The sequence below is a fragment of the Lactuca serriola genome, chromosome 9 (assembly GCF_051521515.1).
Source record: "Lactuca serriola cultivar US96UC23 chromosome 9, Lser_US96UC23_V15, whole genome shotgun sequence".
NCBI lineage: Eukaryota > Viridiplantae > Streptophyta > Magnoliopsida > Asterales > Asteraceae > Lactuca > Lactuca serriola.
Window position 1 is genome coordinate 67,911,654 of NC_136416.1, and position 13,798 is coordinate 67,925,451.

At 41.0% G+C, this 13,798-nt stretch overlaps 1 protein-coding gene across 2 annotated transcripts; it reads right to left on the reverse strand.

Annotated features, from left to right (window-relative positions):
• Positions 1-400: 400 nt before the first annotated feature.
• On the reverse strand, positions 401-2,208 carry QWRF7 (QWRF motif protein (DUF566)). 2 transcript variants are annotated; one of them, XM_079020405.1, is made up of 5 exons: positions 1,555-2,208; positions 1,229-1,465; positions 1,054-1,143; positions 680-787; positions 401-564 (listed from the first exon to the last, which is right to left on the reverse strand). In XM_079020405.1, exons 1-5 carry the CDS (start codon positions 2,197-2,199, stop codon positions 520-522), a joined length of 1,125 nt encoding a protein of 374 aa, XP_078876531.1. In that variant the 5' UTR covers positions 2,200-2,208; the 3' UTR covers positions 401-519. The 2 variants fall into 2 exon arrangements, with proteins under 2 accessions (XP_078876531.1, XP_078876530.1); XM_079020404.1 differs by having other exon boundaries at positions 401-570.
• Between the last annotated feature and the right edge of the window lie 11,590 nt (positions 2,209-13,798).

The following is a 13,798-nucleotide window of genomic DNA, read 5'->3' on the forward strand; positions in this document are numbered from 1 at the left end:
GATCCCGATCTTGAAAACCTTGAGATATACCCCTTAGTCCTTCTTTGTTAGGATTTAACTTTTTATGCATTTGTTTTTATTTAAGAGGGTGTTTGGATAGGAAAAAAAGAGGTGCTTATTGCTTATTCCTACAATAAGCTAATTTAAGTTTTTGGATAAAATTCAACTTATTAAGCTAAATAAGTTAATTTTAATAAGCATCCCTCCCCATGCTTATTGTTTATTGCTTATTCCCACCACAAATAAGCTATAAGCAATAAGCTAAAAAGCTAATCCAAACACCCCCTAAGTTTTCCTTCCACATATATGTTTTATTTTTAAAATATTTTTAGACATTATTTATCTAGACATTATTGCTTTGGTGAGAAGTCCACATAAAGATCAAAAATCGAAATTGACATTAGTCGATAAAATTCAAGTAACTCTTGATTCGATAGTGTAAGGTTTATACTCAAGATCAACTCATCAAAATATCATTCAACTTGATTGCTAGCTACTTCACTAAATGTACTAGAATCTTCACTTCACTTGGATTAAATGAGCTCGCAAACTTCTTTCTTTTTCCTGTATCTTCAAATAAAAAAACATTTAGTAAACAAAAGTATTTCTTAAATTATTTTCATTATGTGCAAACATACGCACAATTTAAGTATAAAAAAAAAAAACGAAAATAGTTCACCTTAAGCGTCATGACGACACCCATCCATCTTTGTAGCTCTGCCAAAGACTCTTTTTCTTCTTTTGCGATAATTGAAAGTTCGGTCAACAAATAACATGAATTCTCCACCTATATATTAAAAAACCATGTGACATGTTAGTAAAAATTATAACAATACAATTGTATTTCAACTCGTTTTTTTTTAAATGTTTCAATATTCTCTTACTAAATCTTCTTACTTATCCTTCTTCTAATATTGGATCACGACAAATATCAAAATAAAAAGATGAGATGACAGAAAAAGGAAAGGTGTATTACACATATCAATAATTAAATAGGTAGTATGATGAAATAAAAAAATAAATATGTAGAAATTTTATTTTCTGTTTTTTTACCTGACAATTTAATTTTGGGATTGTTGATTCTATATCTTCCAAGAGTCTTGTGGCGTTGTCCAACGCGTCACGAACCATTAAAATCTCTCCCTATGAATACAACATGATAAAAATGTTTAAATAATATTTTAAAAACTTAAGGAGAAATATAATTGAAATGAAATTAAGTATGTACCTTAGAATCATCAACCAATGGGATATTGACAGATGCTACAGACAATTTTCTAACCATTCGACCTACAGCTTCAGAGTTTTTAGCCTCCAATTTCGGCCATTTCTCTAACAAGAATAACTGTGAGTTCATAATATGATACAATCTGATGTCTCTTTCGAGTTTTTTTACTTCCATCCGCTTTACCATGTTCGAATTTCTTATCGCAAGTATCTTGAGCCATGCATTGAACGTTTTCTTCTGCATAAAAATACAACTACAAACATAAGATCACTAAATTCATACTTGATCATGTATCTTTGATCTTTCTTGTTCATGAAATTAAATACCTCTGCCACGCTTTTCACGGTGGACATGGCAGCCTGAGCTCGAGCATTTGCAAACCGCCATTGCAATAACCGATTGTTCATCAGTTTTGAACAATGCCGATCTGCTTCTTCCGATGACGCAACTTTCTTTTGCTTAAAGTACTTTAAAACTCCGCTGATTCTACCACCACCACCGCCGCCGCCGCCACCCTCACCGCTGCTCCTGCCACCTGTACTTGGCGTCTTTGGCGGCACCACCGCGGTCAAAATAGGCTGAGCCCTCCCCGGAGATAAAGCCCATGCGGAAGGAGACGTGGGTTTTTTTCGTGGCAGAAACCGGGTAAACGTTCCGTCTCCTCCATTGCTATCGGCGTCTGAAGACTTCTTTTTTTTAACCGCCGGATTAGTGACTCCGGTATTGATCTTCATCGGCTTCGGGAGGTTAATCATGAAACTGTTTACTTCCATCTCCTTATAATTTCTCGTTTTTGAAGTGGATGTTGAGCGCGATTTGGAGACTGTGTTTGATCTGTTGGATAATGTGGTGGTGGGAGGCGGAGATATGGCTGGATTTTCGCTTTTGCAACGTATCAGACGGGGCAATGGTTGTTTTCCGGCGGGTGATGGGTGGTGGAGACGGCTGCTGGATCGAGGACGTTGATCCATTTTGAATTTGTTGAAGTTTCTGGAAACGAATTGGTGGAATTTATGTGGTTTGAGGGTTGCATGGAAGTCAACGTTTTGACTTAATTACGCATGTAATATTGAGACTTGAGAGCACGTTTACGGTTGTTGGCTTGAAGTCAACTTTTGGACCATGAAATGTTGAGAGCATGTAGTGTTTAATTTCTTGCCAAAGTTTGTCGTCATATATGTTTTTATGTGTAAATTCGTTTGAACTTATATTATTAAAAAAACTTAAGCTATTTATATTGATTCTCGTTCGATTTAATACAGCTTCACAATAACAGTGATGAATATGATAAATAAGGGGATTCGAGCTTTGAATGGGTTAGAGATGCTGCCATGATGAATGATTATCTAAGGTACACGAAATTATGATATAAATATTAGGCAATTGATTATGAGAATCGATGTGGGTGTTCATGAGAAGGAAGAAGCACCCAAGGGAGTTTTCTTATAATTGCCAATAATGTTTGTGTATAAGTTCATGTTCAATACATTGAGTTTAATGGATTATCACATGTGCATTTCACTCATTATATAATTTTAAACTCTATTATATAATTTTACTTATTAAACTCTACATTCCATTAAAGTCCATTTAATGGGGACTGAACTTTCTATTCTATTTAGTGTCATTTAATTAACCCACAATGAAGATTTTGAGTTTAATGGGATTAAACTCCCCATTCACCTCTCCATTAAACTACCATTGGAGATGACCTAAGAGAGAAGACAATTCAACCCTCATGTAATCATTTATGTCAAACATGTCCATCACATGTTAACATCGCATAAGTGTAGGGTCCAAGTTTGTCATTATGGCAACACTAGGGTATATGTTATAAGAATGTCTTAGTAATATACATTACATGATGGTCAAATGCCAAATTATTTGTAAAATAGTGGACTTAAAATGAGTGTTTGAGTTGGTGGAATGATTTTCTTTTCTAGAACCTGAATCACCCGAGAAAACATAAGTGCATATCGCAACCTGTGGGCTCGAGATCACGCTCTCACACTTAGGTTAATATTCGAGAGACGAAGAAATGGACTATTCACTAGTTTAAAGAATGAATATATGTTTTCCTTTAACATTTGTTGATGTTTGGTATTCATAGGGTTGGTGAAGTCATCAACTTTTGAATTTTTGTGTGGTAAAAGGTGTATGGTACGAGGTACCTGTAACATCCGGATTCCCAGGTATCCTATGTTAAGTATTTATATTGAATTTATGAGGGGAACTCGGCGAGTAGGCGCTCTGACTCGCCGAGTGGGATCACACATTTTTGGTCTGATTTAATGAAGGACTCAGCGAGTCCACGCTGTTTAATGAAACCCTAAATTCTCGGATTTGGGACCTATTTAAGGACCCTTATAGCCACCATTTGCGGCTACCAGAGCCTTGAGAGAAACCCTAATAGTGCCTGAGCGTTTGTGAGAGAGAAGAAGCCATTATTGGACCTTTGTGGGTTTGTTTTACAAGAAGAAGTTGATTCCAGCTTAGAGGAGGCCAAGGAGGGTGCATATTTGTGGATTTCAAGCAGAGGGCATCATCTTTGAGGTAGTATATCGACCATCTTTTTGTTTTGTTAAAGAATCCATGAATCTAGGGTTTCCTATACCCTTTATTGGGTTGATTTGTTGAGAATAAGGTCCTTTATCATGTTTAGACTTCAGATCTGGAACCATAGTGGTCCATAGGATGTTATCCATCTTGCTTTATGTTGGGTTATGGAAGAAATGGACTTACAGTGTTGTATTTGGGACTAAATCATCATGTAGTGTCATTTGGACATTGCATGAGTATCAAGTTCGAACCTTTATGTGTTTATTGAGCTTGGGGAGGTTAGATCTATGGATTAGAGGAACAGATCTGACCTCAGAAGGTCATTTGAGTTTGATCATGGCGGCAACTCGCCGAGTCCATAAGTGGACTCGACGAGTCGAGTCGGGGTTGCCCCGCAATTCGTGTCAGATGTAACCCATCTAGTGGAAGGATGACTCGACGAGTCAAGAGAGGCTGAAAAGATTCAGAGAACCCGCATGGACTTGCCGAGTCGCCCATGTGCACTCGACGAGTCGGGTCAAAGTTTGACCATTGACTTTCGTTGATTTTAGGGTTTTGGTCAAGACTTGTCACACCCCGAAACCGATGGCGGAAATGTTCCGGGGAGGAGGACGTCATGTAAAGTATCACAACCAATGTACATAGTAAGCATAGTAAACACAACCATTACATTACATAGAAGTATTTACATTTGTTTGAAAGTAAGGTTATACATGATTATAGATATATACATCCAAAATGAACAAAAGTAAAGACGAGACTTCTATACGCTCCATCTTCTCCAAAAGGTCGCGGGGTACCTGTCTAATGTTGACCTGAGAATACAAGCAATTTTTGAAAATATCAGCATACAGTTGGTGAGTTCTGTAACGCCCGTGTTTCTAGGCTAGGCATTAATATTGACATAATGGTCTAGGTTAACCTTTGTAACTCATTTAGAAGAAATGAAAAGGAATTATGTGAATTTTATGTGAATTATGTGTTTTATGCTTAATTATTAGGGTTTAATTAATTAAAAATAAAAATAAGCGTCAAAATTAAAGTGTGAGATAAGCCCGATATCTTTACATAAAGTTGTAGTGGTCGAAACAAGGATTTCGGGGATATAAAGAATACCAAAATCCGAGTTATAACGAAGAAGTTATGACCTGTCGAAGTTTCGCAACAAAACCGGCACGGTGCTGAATGTCGTAAAAAGTGAGTTTTTGATAAACTACTTTTTAGCCTTAGTAATCTAAACGAAAGTCGTAGTATTCATTAAACCGAGAAGTTCGATAAAAAGAACGCCCAAATCTGACTTCGTATGAGGAAGTTATGATTTTTCAAAGTTTCAGCGTAACAGTAGACAGCTAAAAACTCGAATTTTAGATCGAGCGATTTTTAGCCGACACAACCTAAACGAGAATTGAAGGTCTCGTCATTAGGAGCACAACGGTAAAAAGTCTGACGAAAACGGACGTCGGATGAAGAAGTTATGAATTTTTAACGGATTTCCTGTCCCGGTCTGTTAAAAATAATAATATAAAATTTAAAGTCAAAATTAGCCGACGAAGTCTAAACAGAAGTTGTAGATCGTAATTTTAGCTACGCGTGCATATAAAGAACGTCAAAAACGGAGCTCGTATGCGAAAGTTATGGATTTTAGAAGTTTTGGCGCGAAAACCGAGAAATTTCGCATAGTCACACTTTGCCACGTCACCCTCGCCTCGCATGTGACACGTGTCCTGCTGAGTCACCGAAGCTGCTGAGTCACGAAGCTGCTGAGTCATCCGAGCACATGGCCCTATCCGAAGTGGTCCAGTGAAGATCCGACGCGTGCCTTCTCCCTCGTGTCCGAGCCCTCGCAGAAGCCACGTGCTTCCCTCATCGGATCCGAACTTCGGTCCAATCACAGGCCGCCAGCAGCTCCTTCACACGCGCAGCCCTCATGCGAGCCTCCCCCTCTGCGAGCCTTCTCAGCCGTCGGATCAGAAGACTCCTGACCGTCCGATCAGAAGGTCTTCCCTATAAATAGAAGGCTGCGAGCCTTCTCGGGTAACTTTGGAAATTTGCCATTTTTCACCCCTTTCTTCATATTTTCTTCACCTTAACATCCCGCAAAGCCCCGGTATCGATTGTAAAGCCCGGAATACTCCACGAAGTGCCCGAGAAGCCCGGAAAATTTATCTTTTCGGTTTCGAAGCCCGACCTTTCGCAGAGCCCAGTTTCTTAATAAAACTCCCGGTTTTATTAAAAACGATCGTTTTAGGAAACGAATTGCTGCCCGATTATCATCAAATCAAGTGAGTGTATATTCACTTTCAATTTACACATAGATATGAAGTATTTACCTTAAAATACGTGTTACGTGTAAATATGTTAATTGTTTATTTGAGGTGACTGTTGTGTTGATATTCTATACAAGTTTTAAACTGTATATATATTTTTATCTACAAATATGTTGGGTAGAACATGGGTAGTTAGTTGGTGTGTGATAAAATAAAGTGATGAGAGGTATCGATGTTTAAGATGATCTAGTCATCTAACAGAGTATAGACAACGGCCACAGACTATTTTAGATAGTCCAGTGGAACGTTAGTAGACTCGTAATCGGTACATATGTTTGAACTATATGTTCATAAAGTGTTCTTGAACTATATGTTCCTTAGGAGTTTTTGAACTATGTGTTCATCCGTAAATTCTTCTTTTTGACACTATTACGTGTCGGGGTACGGGAGTACTTTATTAGTATTTTCCCTATGCTTTTATTTTGAAGAGATTTGGAGTCTTCGTTTCTTTTGTGAAGTGATCGGACGAGCTTCATGAGTCAGTGTTTTCCTTTTCGATGCCGGATAGGGGTGAGTCTGGGGGTTCAGACCACAGCCTAGGCATTAGTTAGTGTTTTCATTTCCGATGCCGGATAGGGGTGAGTCTGGGGGTTATATACCTCACGATATTCAGACCACAACCTAGGCATTAGTTAGTGTTTCCATTGCCGGATAGGGTGCGTCTGGGGGTTATATACCTCACGATATTCAGACCACAGCCTAGGCAAAGTTCGATGCTGGATAGGGTGCGTCTGGGGGTTATATACCTCACGATATTCAGACCACAGCCTAGGCATTGATAACTACACCCTGACTTAATTGTCTTGTGGTTCTTTCTTTTACGAACAAAGGTTCGTAGTTAAACTTAGTCCATTCATTCAATATCTTTATCGATCCTTGTTTACTGCTAGAGGATTTCTGAAGCAGTTTAGTTAGTTAGTTGTTCATATCGATTCTTTAGGTTAGATCTAGTAAGATCACTGTATAAAGTTAGTATGTGGGGATCGATGTTGTTAGTTCCTGTTGAGTAAATCTTGGTGACGATGTGACGTCGTGCCGATTAGATAAATCTTGGCGACAATGTGACTTCGTGCCTATTTGACATAAATTGTTGAAGGAAAACAATGTTGTCACCTCGGTGTTTGTTTTATTTGAGATAAATTGCTGAGAAAGCAATGTTGTCACCCCTAATGAAAATCCTTAGGCTAGGTTCCTTGTGATAGTTGTTTTAGGGACGTAACGTAAGGATAACGGGAATGGGTAATTGGGGTAATTTGGTTGACTGATTGATGTTTAAACATAATAAATTTATGTATTGTGGGTTGAAAACCCTATATGCTCACCAGGCTTCCAAGCCTGACCCACTCAGCTTTTTATGATTACAGGTAGTGGACCCCGAGCATAGTCGGATGATGATGATGAGTGATTTTGGATTATAGGCCATTAGTTATAAATAACTGTTGTAAGGCTTATAATGTCTTGTTTATGCTTTTGATCTGTATCAGAACATGACATCCCGAGGTTTTGTTATGAAATAAAAATATATATTTCTTAAAGCAAGGTTTTGATAAATTTTTATCATGTTTGACTTTGGGAACAAATTCCGCAACACTTTTAATGAAATACTCTGATTTTATTTTAAAAAGCATAAATGAAATCGGTCTTTTCTGGCCGTGAAATTGGGGATGTCACAAGTTCATAAGCGGTTTGTTTTCTGAAAATGAACAAGTTTCTTTTAGTTTTCTGAAACAGTTGTTATCCAAGAAAATCCCATATTTTCTTATAAGAAAAGTCTAGTTATCCAATGTTACACAGTTTGGTTAAGAACAGTCAAGTTATCCCAGGAAAAACCCTTATTTTCCTAAAAGTTGGTGGTTGGTTATCGATCCGAAATGAAGTGTACAAGTATCTACCATACTTGTGGCGTTATGAGAAGTCTTCTGAAAGCCTAGTTGTCCTTGTAAAGTGCATTAGTTTTAACACGTATATAAAACTAATAAATAGGAAATAAACCAATTACTAGGTTCATTATTACTAACAAGTAAATCTCTGTTATCTAAATCCTAGCTATAAAGGCGATCCTCCACTCGCGTATCTCTATGGAGTGTTACCGAGGACGTATCGAAAGTTCTAAGCTAATGCTTTTAACAGAAAAGTTGTGGAAAATCATTTGTGAAATATAATATATAACATTTTATAACGGGTTTCACAAACAGTTTGAAAACTAACTCTGCAAGTTAAACAGTTGGTTAATACGGATTCCAGTGTTAAAAGCATACGAAATATGAAACATTTCAAATGAAATAATAAGTTTGAGTACAAGATTTTCTTGTACTTTTGCTTGTATTCCCCCTCTGAAATCATTGAAAACACGGAAAAAGGTGTAGGGGTATGAACTCACCAGACGAGAAATGTGTCGGCTAGGATGCTATGTGTCAGTTTGGGGTTTGATTACACGCGAGGTTCCTATGTAATATGAAGAGATACACAATTGTATCTAATTAGACTTTGAACCACTAATTAATTAAGATAGTACACTCCGTGACGCGAAAACACTTTATTTCAAGTGTTAGGAGTGACCCGGGTGGCATCTATGGATGTGTAAGGCCTAGACATGGAGTTTGCTCTTCAAGAGTAAACTCCTAAGGGAGTTTTTGGCCCAATGACCATATCCCAATGAGTTTACGGCCGTAAACTCATGGGGTGGGGTGTTCTTAGGTGCTTAATGGCCTTATAACACTTGAGGGATGATGTTAGGTTTAGTTCTAGGGCATTGGAAGGGGTTTAACCATCAAAGGGACCACTTTAAGGAGTTTACGGCAGTAAACTAGGAGTTTACGACTGTAAACTCACACATGCACCTTCCTTGTGTGTTTTGATGGTCCTAGTTTAAGCATAAGTGGTTCTAGTCCAAAGTACAAGCCATGGAAGGAAGTTAGGGCACCATTTGACCACCTTATAAGAGTTTACTGCCCAGGAACCATTACTTGGGGGGTTTACGGCCGTAATCTCCTAAGGGGATGGTTTCTTTCATGTTTAAGGTCCCTAACACAAAGGTGGATGGTTCTAGACATTATTCCAAGGCTTAGGAGGTGTTTAAGGGGCATCTTAACACCTTAAAAGGTGTTTGCGGCCTAAGAAAGGGTGTTTACAGTCCAAGCATGTTCTTGGGCCGTAAACTCATGTTTAACCCTCAAATGTTAAGGTTGTGGTGTTCTAAGTCCAATCTTGTAAGCCCCTAAGTCATATCTAAGCATTAGAAGTGGTTTGGAAGGGTTTTGGGGCTCCAAAACCCCATTTATGTGTGTTTGCGGCTTGGGGCTGTTCTTGGGCCGTAAACACAAGTTCTTGGTCCTATTTCATGATTTAAACCTGAATTTGAAAGCTAAACATGCTAAACTATAAGCTAGGATTGATCACTTACCAAATTGGAGCTTGAAAGGGGTGATTTTGGATCAAAGTTTGGATTGTAGAGAGAGAGTAGTGAGAGAGTGGAAAATCTTCAAATGAAGTCCACTCACCCTTATATAGGTTTTGAGTTTGAGGCTCGGTGGAAATCTACCCGATACCGACGTTAAACGACGCTTATGGTCGCACCCGATTTAGTTGTCGTAACCCGATGTGGTCGAAACTAAAAATTTTCCAAATAATAATTTGGGGTGTTTTCATTTGTTTCTAATGGGTTTGGACACTCATGAGATTATAATAAAGGTCTAAATTTAATTAACCTAACCCAAAAGTTAACGGAAAAATAGGAAATACAAACGGTTTTATTAACGGAAACGGGTTACAGTGACGGAATAAATTACGGGTTGTCACAAGACTTATCCAGGAGAGTTCAGGGTAGGGTAGAATGGCCTTCTACCCAGTTGTAGAGATAAGATCAAGAGAGAATTCTGATCAGGATGTTATTTGAATAATAGGAGGAGGCTAAGTCGGGACGTCGAGCACGAGAGTTTATCCGACTTCATTGAGGTGAGTCTTCTCACTATACTGTACCTGGAAGGGTACATGTGTGTGACCGGAAGGTCTGATATGCTATGAGATGTATGAGCTGTGTGTTGTTATGTGATATGTATGTGTTATGAATGTTATGTATGTTATGGACCGGAAGGTCGAGAGGTTATGGACCGGAAGGTCAAGAGGTTACGGACCGGAAGGTCGATACGTGTATGACCGGAAGGTCTACCAGGATTCGAGACAGAAGTCCCCTGAGACATATGGATCGGAAGATCCTGCTGAGTTATGGCCTAGAAAGGCGTATGTGTGTATGTGGTATTTTGGGGAACTCGCTAAGCATTTATGCTTACAGTGTTGTGTGATGTGTTTCAGGTACTAATGACGACCGTGGGAAGGCGTCAGCATGATCAGTACACACACGAGGAATTTTACATGTTATGATCTTGGGATGTAATGTTAAGGGTTGTTATGTGATACAATGACATTTTTATAACTATTATGAATGAAAGTATGTTTTTAAAATGTGAAAAATTGTTTCGAAAATTTATGTCGTTACAAGTTGGTATCAGAGCCTTGGTTTGAGGGATTCGGGTGCATCTTTGGATGAATCTAAACTCAAACTGAGGATTTGAGAAAGTTTTCATAAAACAAACAATTTTTCTAAGGGAGTAAAAGATTTTGAAAGACAGAAGGAAGCATTGTGTACGATCAGCCAGCGTCCGAATGGTGATTTCCCAAAATACCCATACATTATGTGTTATGAGATATGTTATGATATGATATGCATGCTAGAGATGGCTAGGTATTCATATTAGGACTAGAGTGGCCTGATTTTGTGATGCCTTAGCCTAGGAAGGATTTTGTTGCTATGTGATGCTTGAGAGCGAGTAGGTAGCAGTTAGGAGCTGATGAGAGGCCTACCGAAGGGTAGCCTATGCCAGTGAGATATAGAGTACTTGTGATCCGGGATCCAAGGAGGAGGACTTAGGGTGAATACTGATGCGGTGTAGACGGTAGTATAAGGGCCCGTACTACTGAAGACACCGGAGCTGTGCGCACTCTAAGTAAGAATCCTTTGGGTACTAGGGAACAGGTAGGGTCGAGTTATCGAGTGCAAGCATGCTCGAGCGAGTCTCTGATATTATTATGTTGTATTTCAGAGACACCATGGTTGGGACACGCCACAGACCTGAGGTGAGTGGTGTGAGTGAAGAGGAGCTTCGTCAGATGATCCACGATGAGGTGGCAGTGGCGATCCGGGCCAAGATTTCAGAGATGTTTGGGTCTATCAAGACCACTTTGATTGAGACCTTTGACGAGCGTTATGCAGCGGTGACTGAGGCTGCAGCTGCTGCAGCTGTGGCTGCTGCCATGCCTCAGGGAGGTGACTCGTTGTTGTTTTGGGAGTTCAGCAACACGAAGCCACTTGAGTTTGATGGGACGAGGATCCTATCGTTGCGATGAGATGGATTGTTGATATTGAGGGATGCTTCTACACGTGTTCATGTCCGGAGCATCTGAGGGTACGGTTCGCATTGAACCAACTTCACTTGGGAGCGAAGGACTGGTGGAAGTTCGTGACGGCAAACTTCACTGTTGCAGAGATTTCAGAGGTGACCTGGGAGAGGTTCACCACCATGTTCAAAGATGAGTATGTTCCGCCTATGGAGAGGGAACAGTTGGTTCAGGAGTTCTTGACCCTCAAGCAGTGTACTGATTCTGTTATTGTGGTTACCAGGAAGTTTCATGAGAGGGCGATGTTCTGCCCTGAGCAGGTGTCTTCTGAGCAGGCACGTATGAGTCGGTATTTGGGCGTTTTGAGGAGAGACATTCAGGAGTTCGTGTCGAACTCGACTTACCGGACATTTGCTGAGCTCCAGGAAAATGCCCGGAAGAGGGAGATTGAGTTGGAGACTCAGGCCAGGGAGGAGGCCGAGTCTCAGAGGATGGATCGGCGACCGACACGGTCTCAGCCGACAGCCAAGCGGGCCAAGTCCGCTGATACGAGATCTGGAGGCCAGAAGGGCCGCAGTTGTGGGAAGTAAGGGACATGATGGGGTCTGTCGATCGGGTGCTTGCTACAAATGTGGCAAGTAGGGGCATATCGCCAAGGATTACCCCAAGGGATTTATGGTTTGCTTCCATTGCAAGTTTGCAACCAGACTGGCCATCGGAAGGCCGAGTGTCCGCAATTACATCAGGGATCAGCACAGGGATCTGCACCTGCTGCTAGGGTTACTGAGGTTCGTCCAGTGAAGGCCGAGGCATCGAAGGCTCGTGGGAGAGCTTTCCAGTTGACAGCGGAGGAGGTCCGCCCAGCGCCCGATGTTGTGGTTGGTATGTATTCTTTATTTATTTTTTTGAGTCGAGATATTGTGCTTATATGATGATATGCATAGGTACTTTTCTTGTGAATTTTTACCTGCTTTGGTGTTATTTGACTCGGGTGCGAGTCGGTCATTTGTTTCATTGGCATTTAGTCAGCACTTTAGTATCCGACGAGAGGCATTGAGTCGACCTCTTCAAGTTTCTATAGCTGACGAGCGAGCGGTGTATGCTACGGATGTGATTCGAGGATGTATACTTGAGATATTCGGTGTGGAGTTCCCGATTGCGATGGGGGACGTATGTGTTATAGTGGGTATAGATTGGTTGAGCTGATTTGGAGTGATGGGGGACGTATGCGTCAGTTGGTGACGATACGAGACCCTAGTGGGGGAGTACTTACGGTGTACGGCGAGGGTACCCGATGTGGGTCAGCTTTTTATTCAGCTGCCAGGGCGAGACAGAGTTTGCAGCAGGGCTGCAGTGGGTTTGTAGCCTATGTGATGGACACGTGAGTGGCCTCTGAGAGGCCAAGTTCGATTGATGAGGTTCCGATAGTGTGTAAGTTCCCAGATGTTTTTCCCGAGGAATTGTCGGGTGTGCCTCCCGAGAGGCAAGTGGAGTTTCGTATCGATTTGGTTCCGGGAGCCGTGCCTATCGCCAAGGCGCCTTATCGCCTTGCGCCGCCAGAGATGCAGGAGTCATCCTCGTAGCTTTAGGAGCTGCTGGGGAAGGGGTTTATTCGACCGAGTAGCTCGCCATGGGGAGCGTCGATCCTTTTTGTCAAGAAAAAGGATGGTTCACACCGGATGTGTATTGATTACCGGGAGTTGAACAAGTTGACGGTCAAGAACTGTTATCCGTTACCGAGGATCGACGATCTATTCGATCAGTTGCAGGGGGCGTCTTGGTTCTCCAAGATAGACTTGAGGACGGGTTATCATCAGATGAGGGTTCGGGATGTAGATATCCAGAAGACGGCGTTCAGAGCTCGTTATGGGCATTACGAGTTCGTGGTGATGCCTTTTGGGCTCACCAATGCACCAACAACATTCATGGATCTCATGAACAGGGTGTGCAGGCCGATGCTGGATCGGTCCGTGATCGTGTTCATTGATGATATTTTGGTGTATTCGATATCTAGAGAGCAGCATGAGGAGCATTTGAGGGAGATCCTCAGAGTTATGAGATCGGAGAGGCTTTATTCCAAATTCTCCAAGTGCGAGTTCTGGTTACGGGAGGTCCAGTTATTGGGGCATCTCGGCAACCAGAATGAGATTTTGGTCGATCCGGCCAAGATTGAGGCAGTCATGAGGTGGGAGGTGCTGAAATCGCCCACCGAGATCAGGAGCTTTTTAGGATTGGCCGGATATTATCGGAGATTTATCGGGGATTTCTCCAAGATCGTCGTGCCACTCAC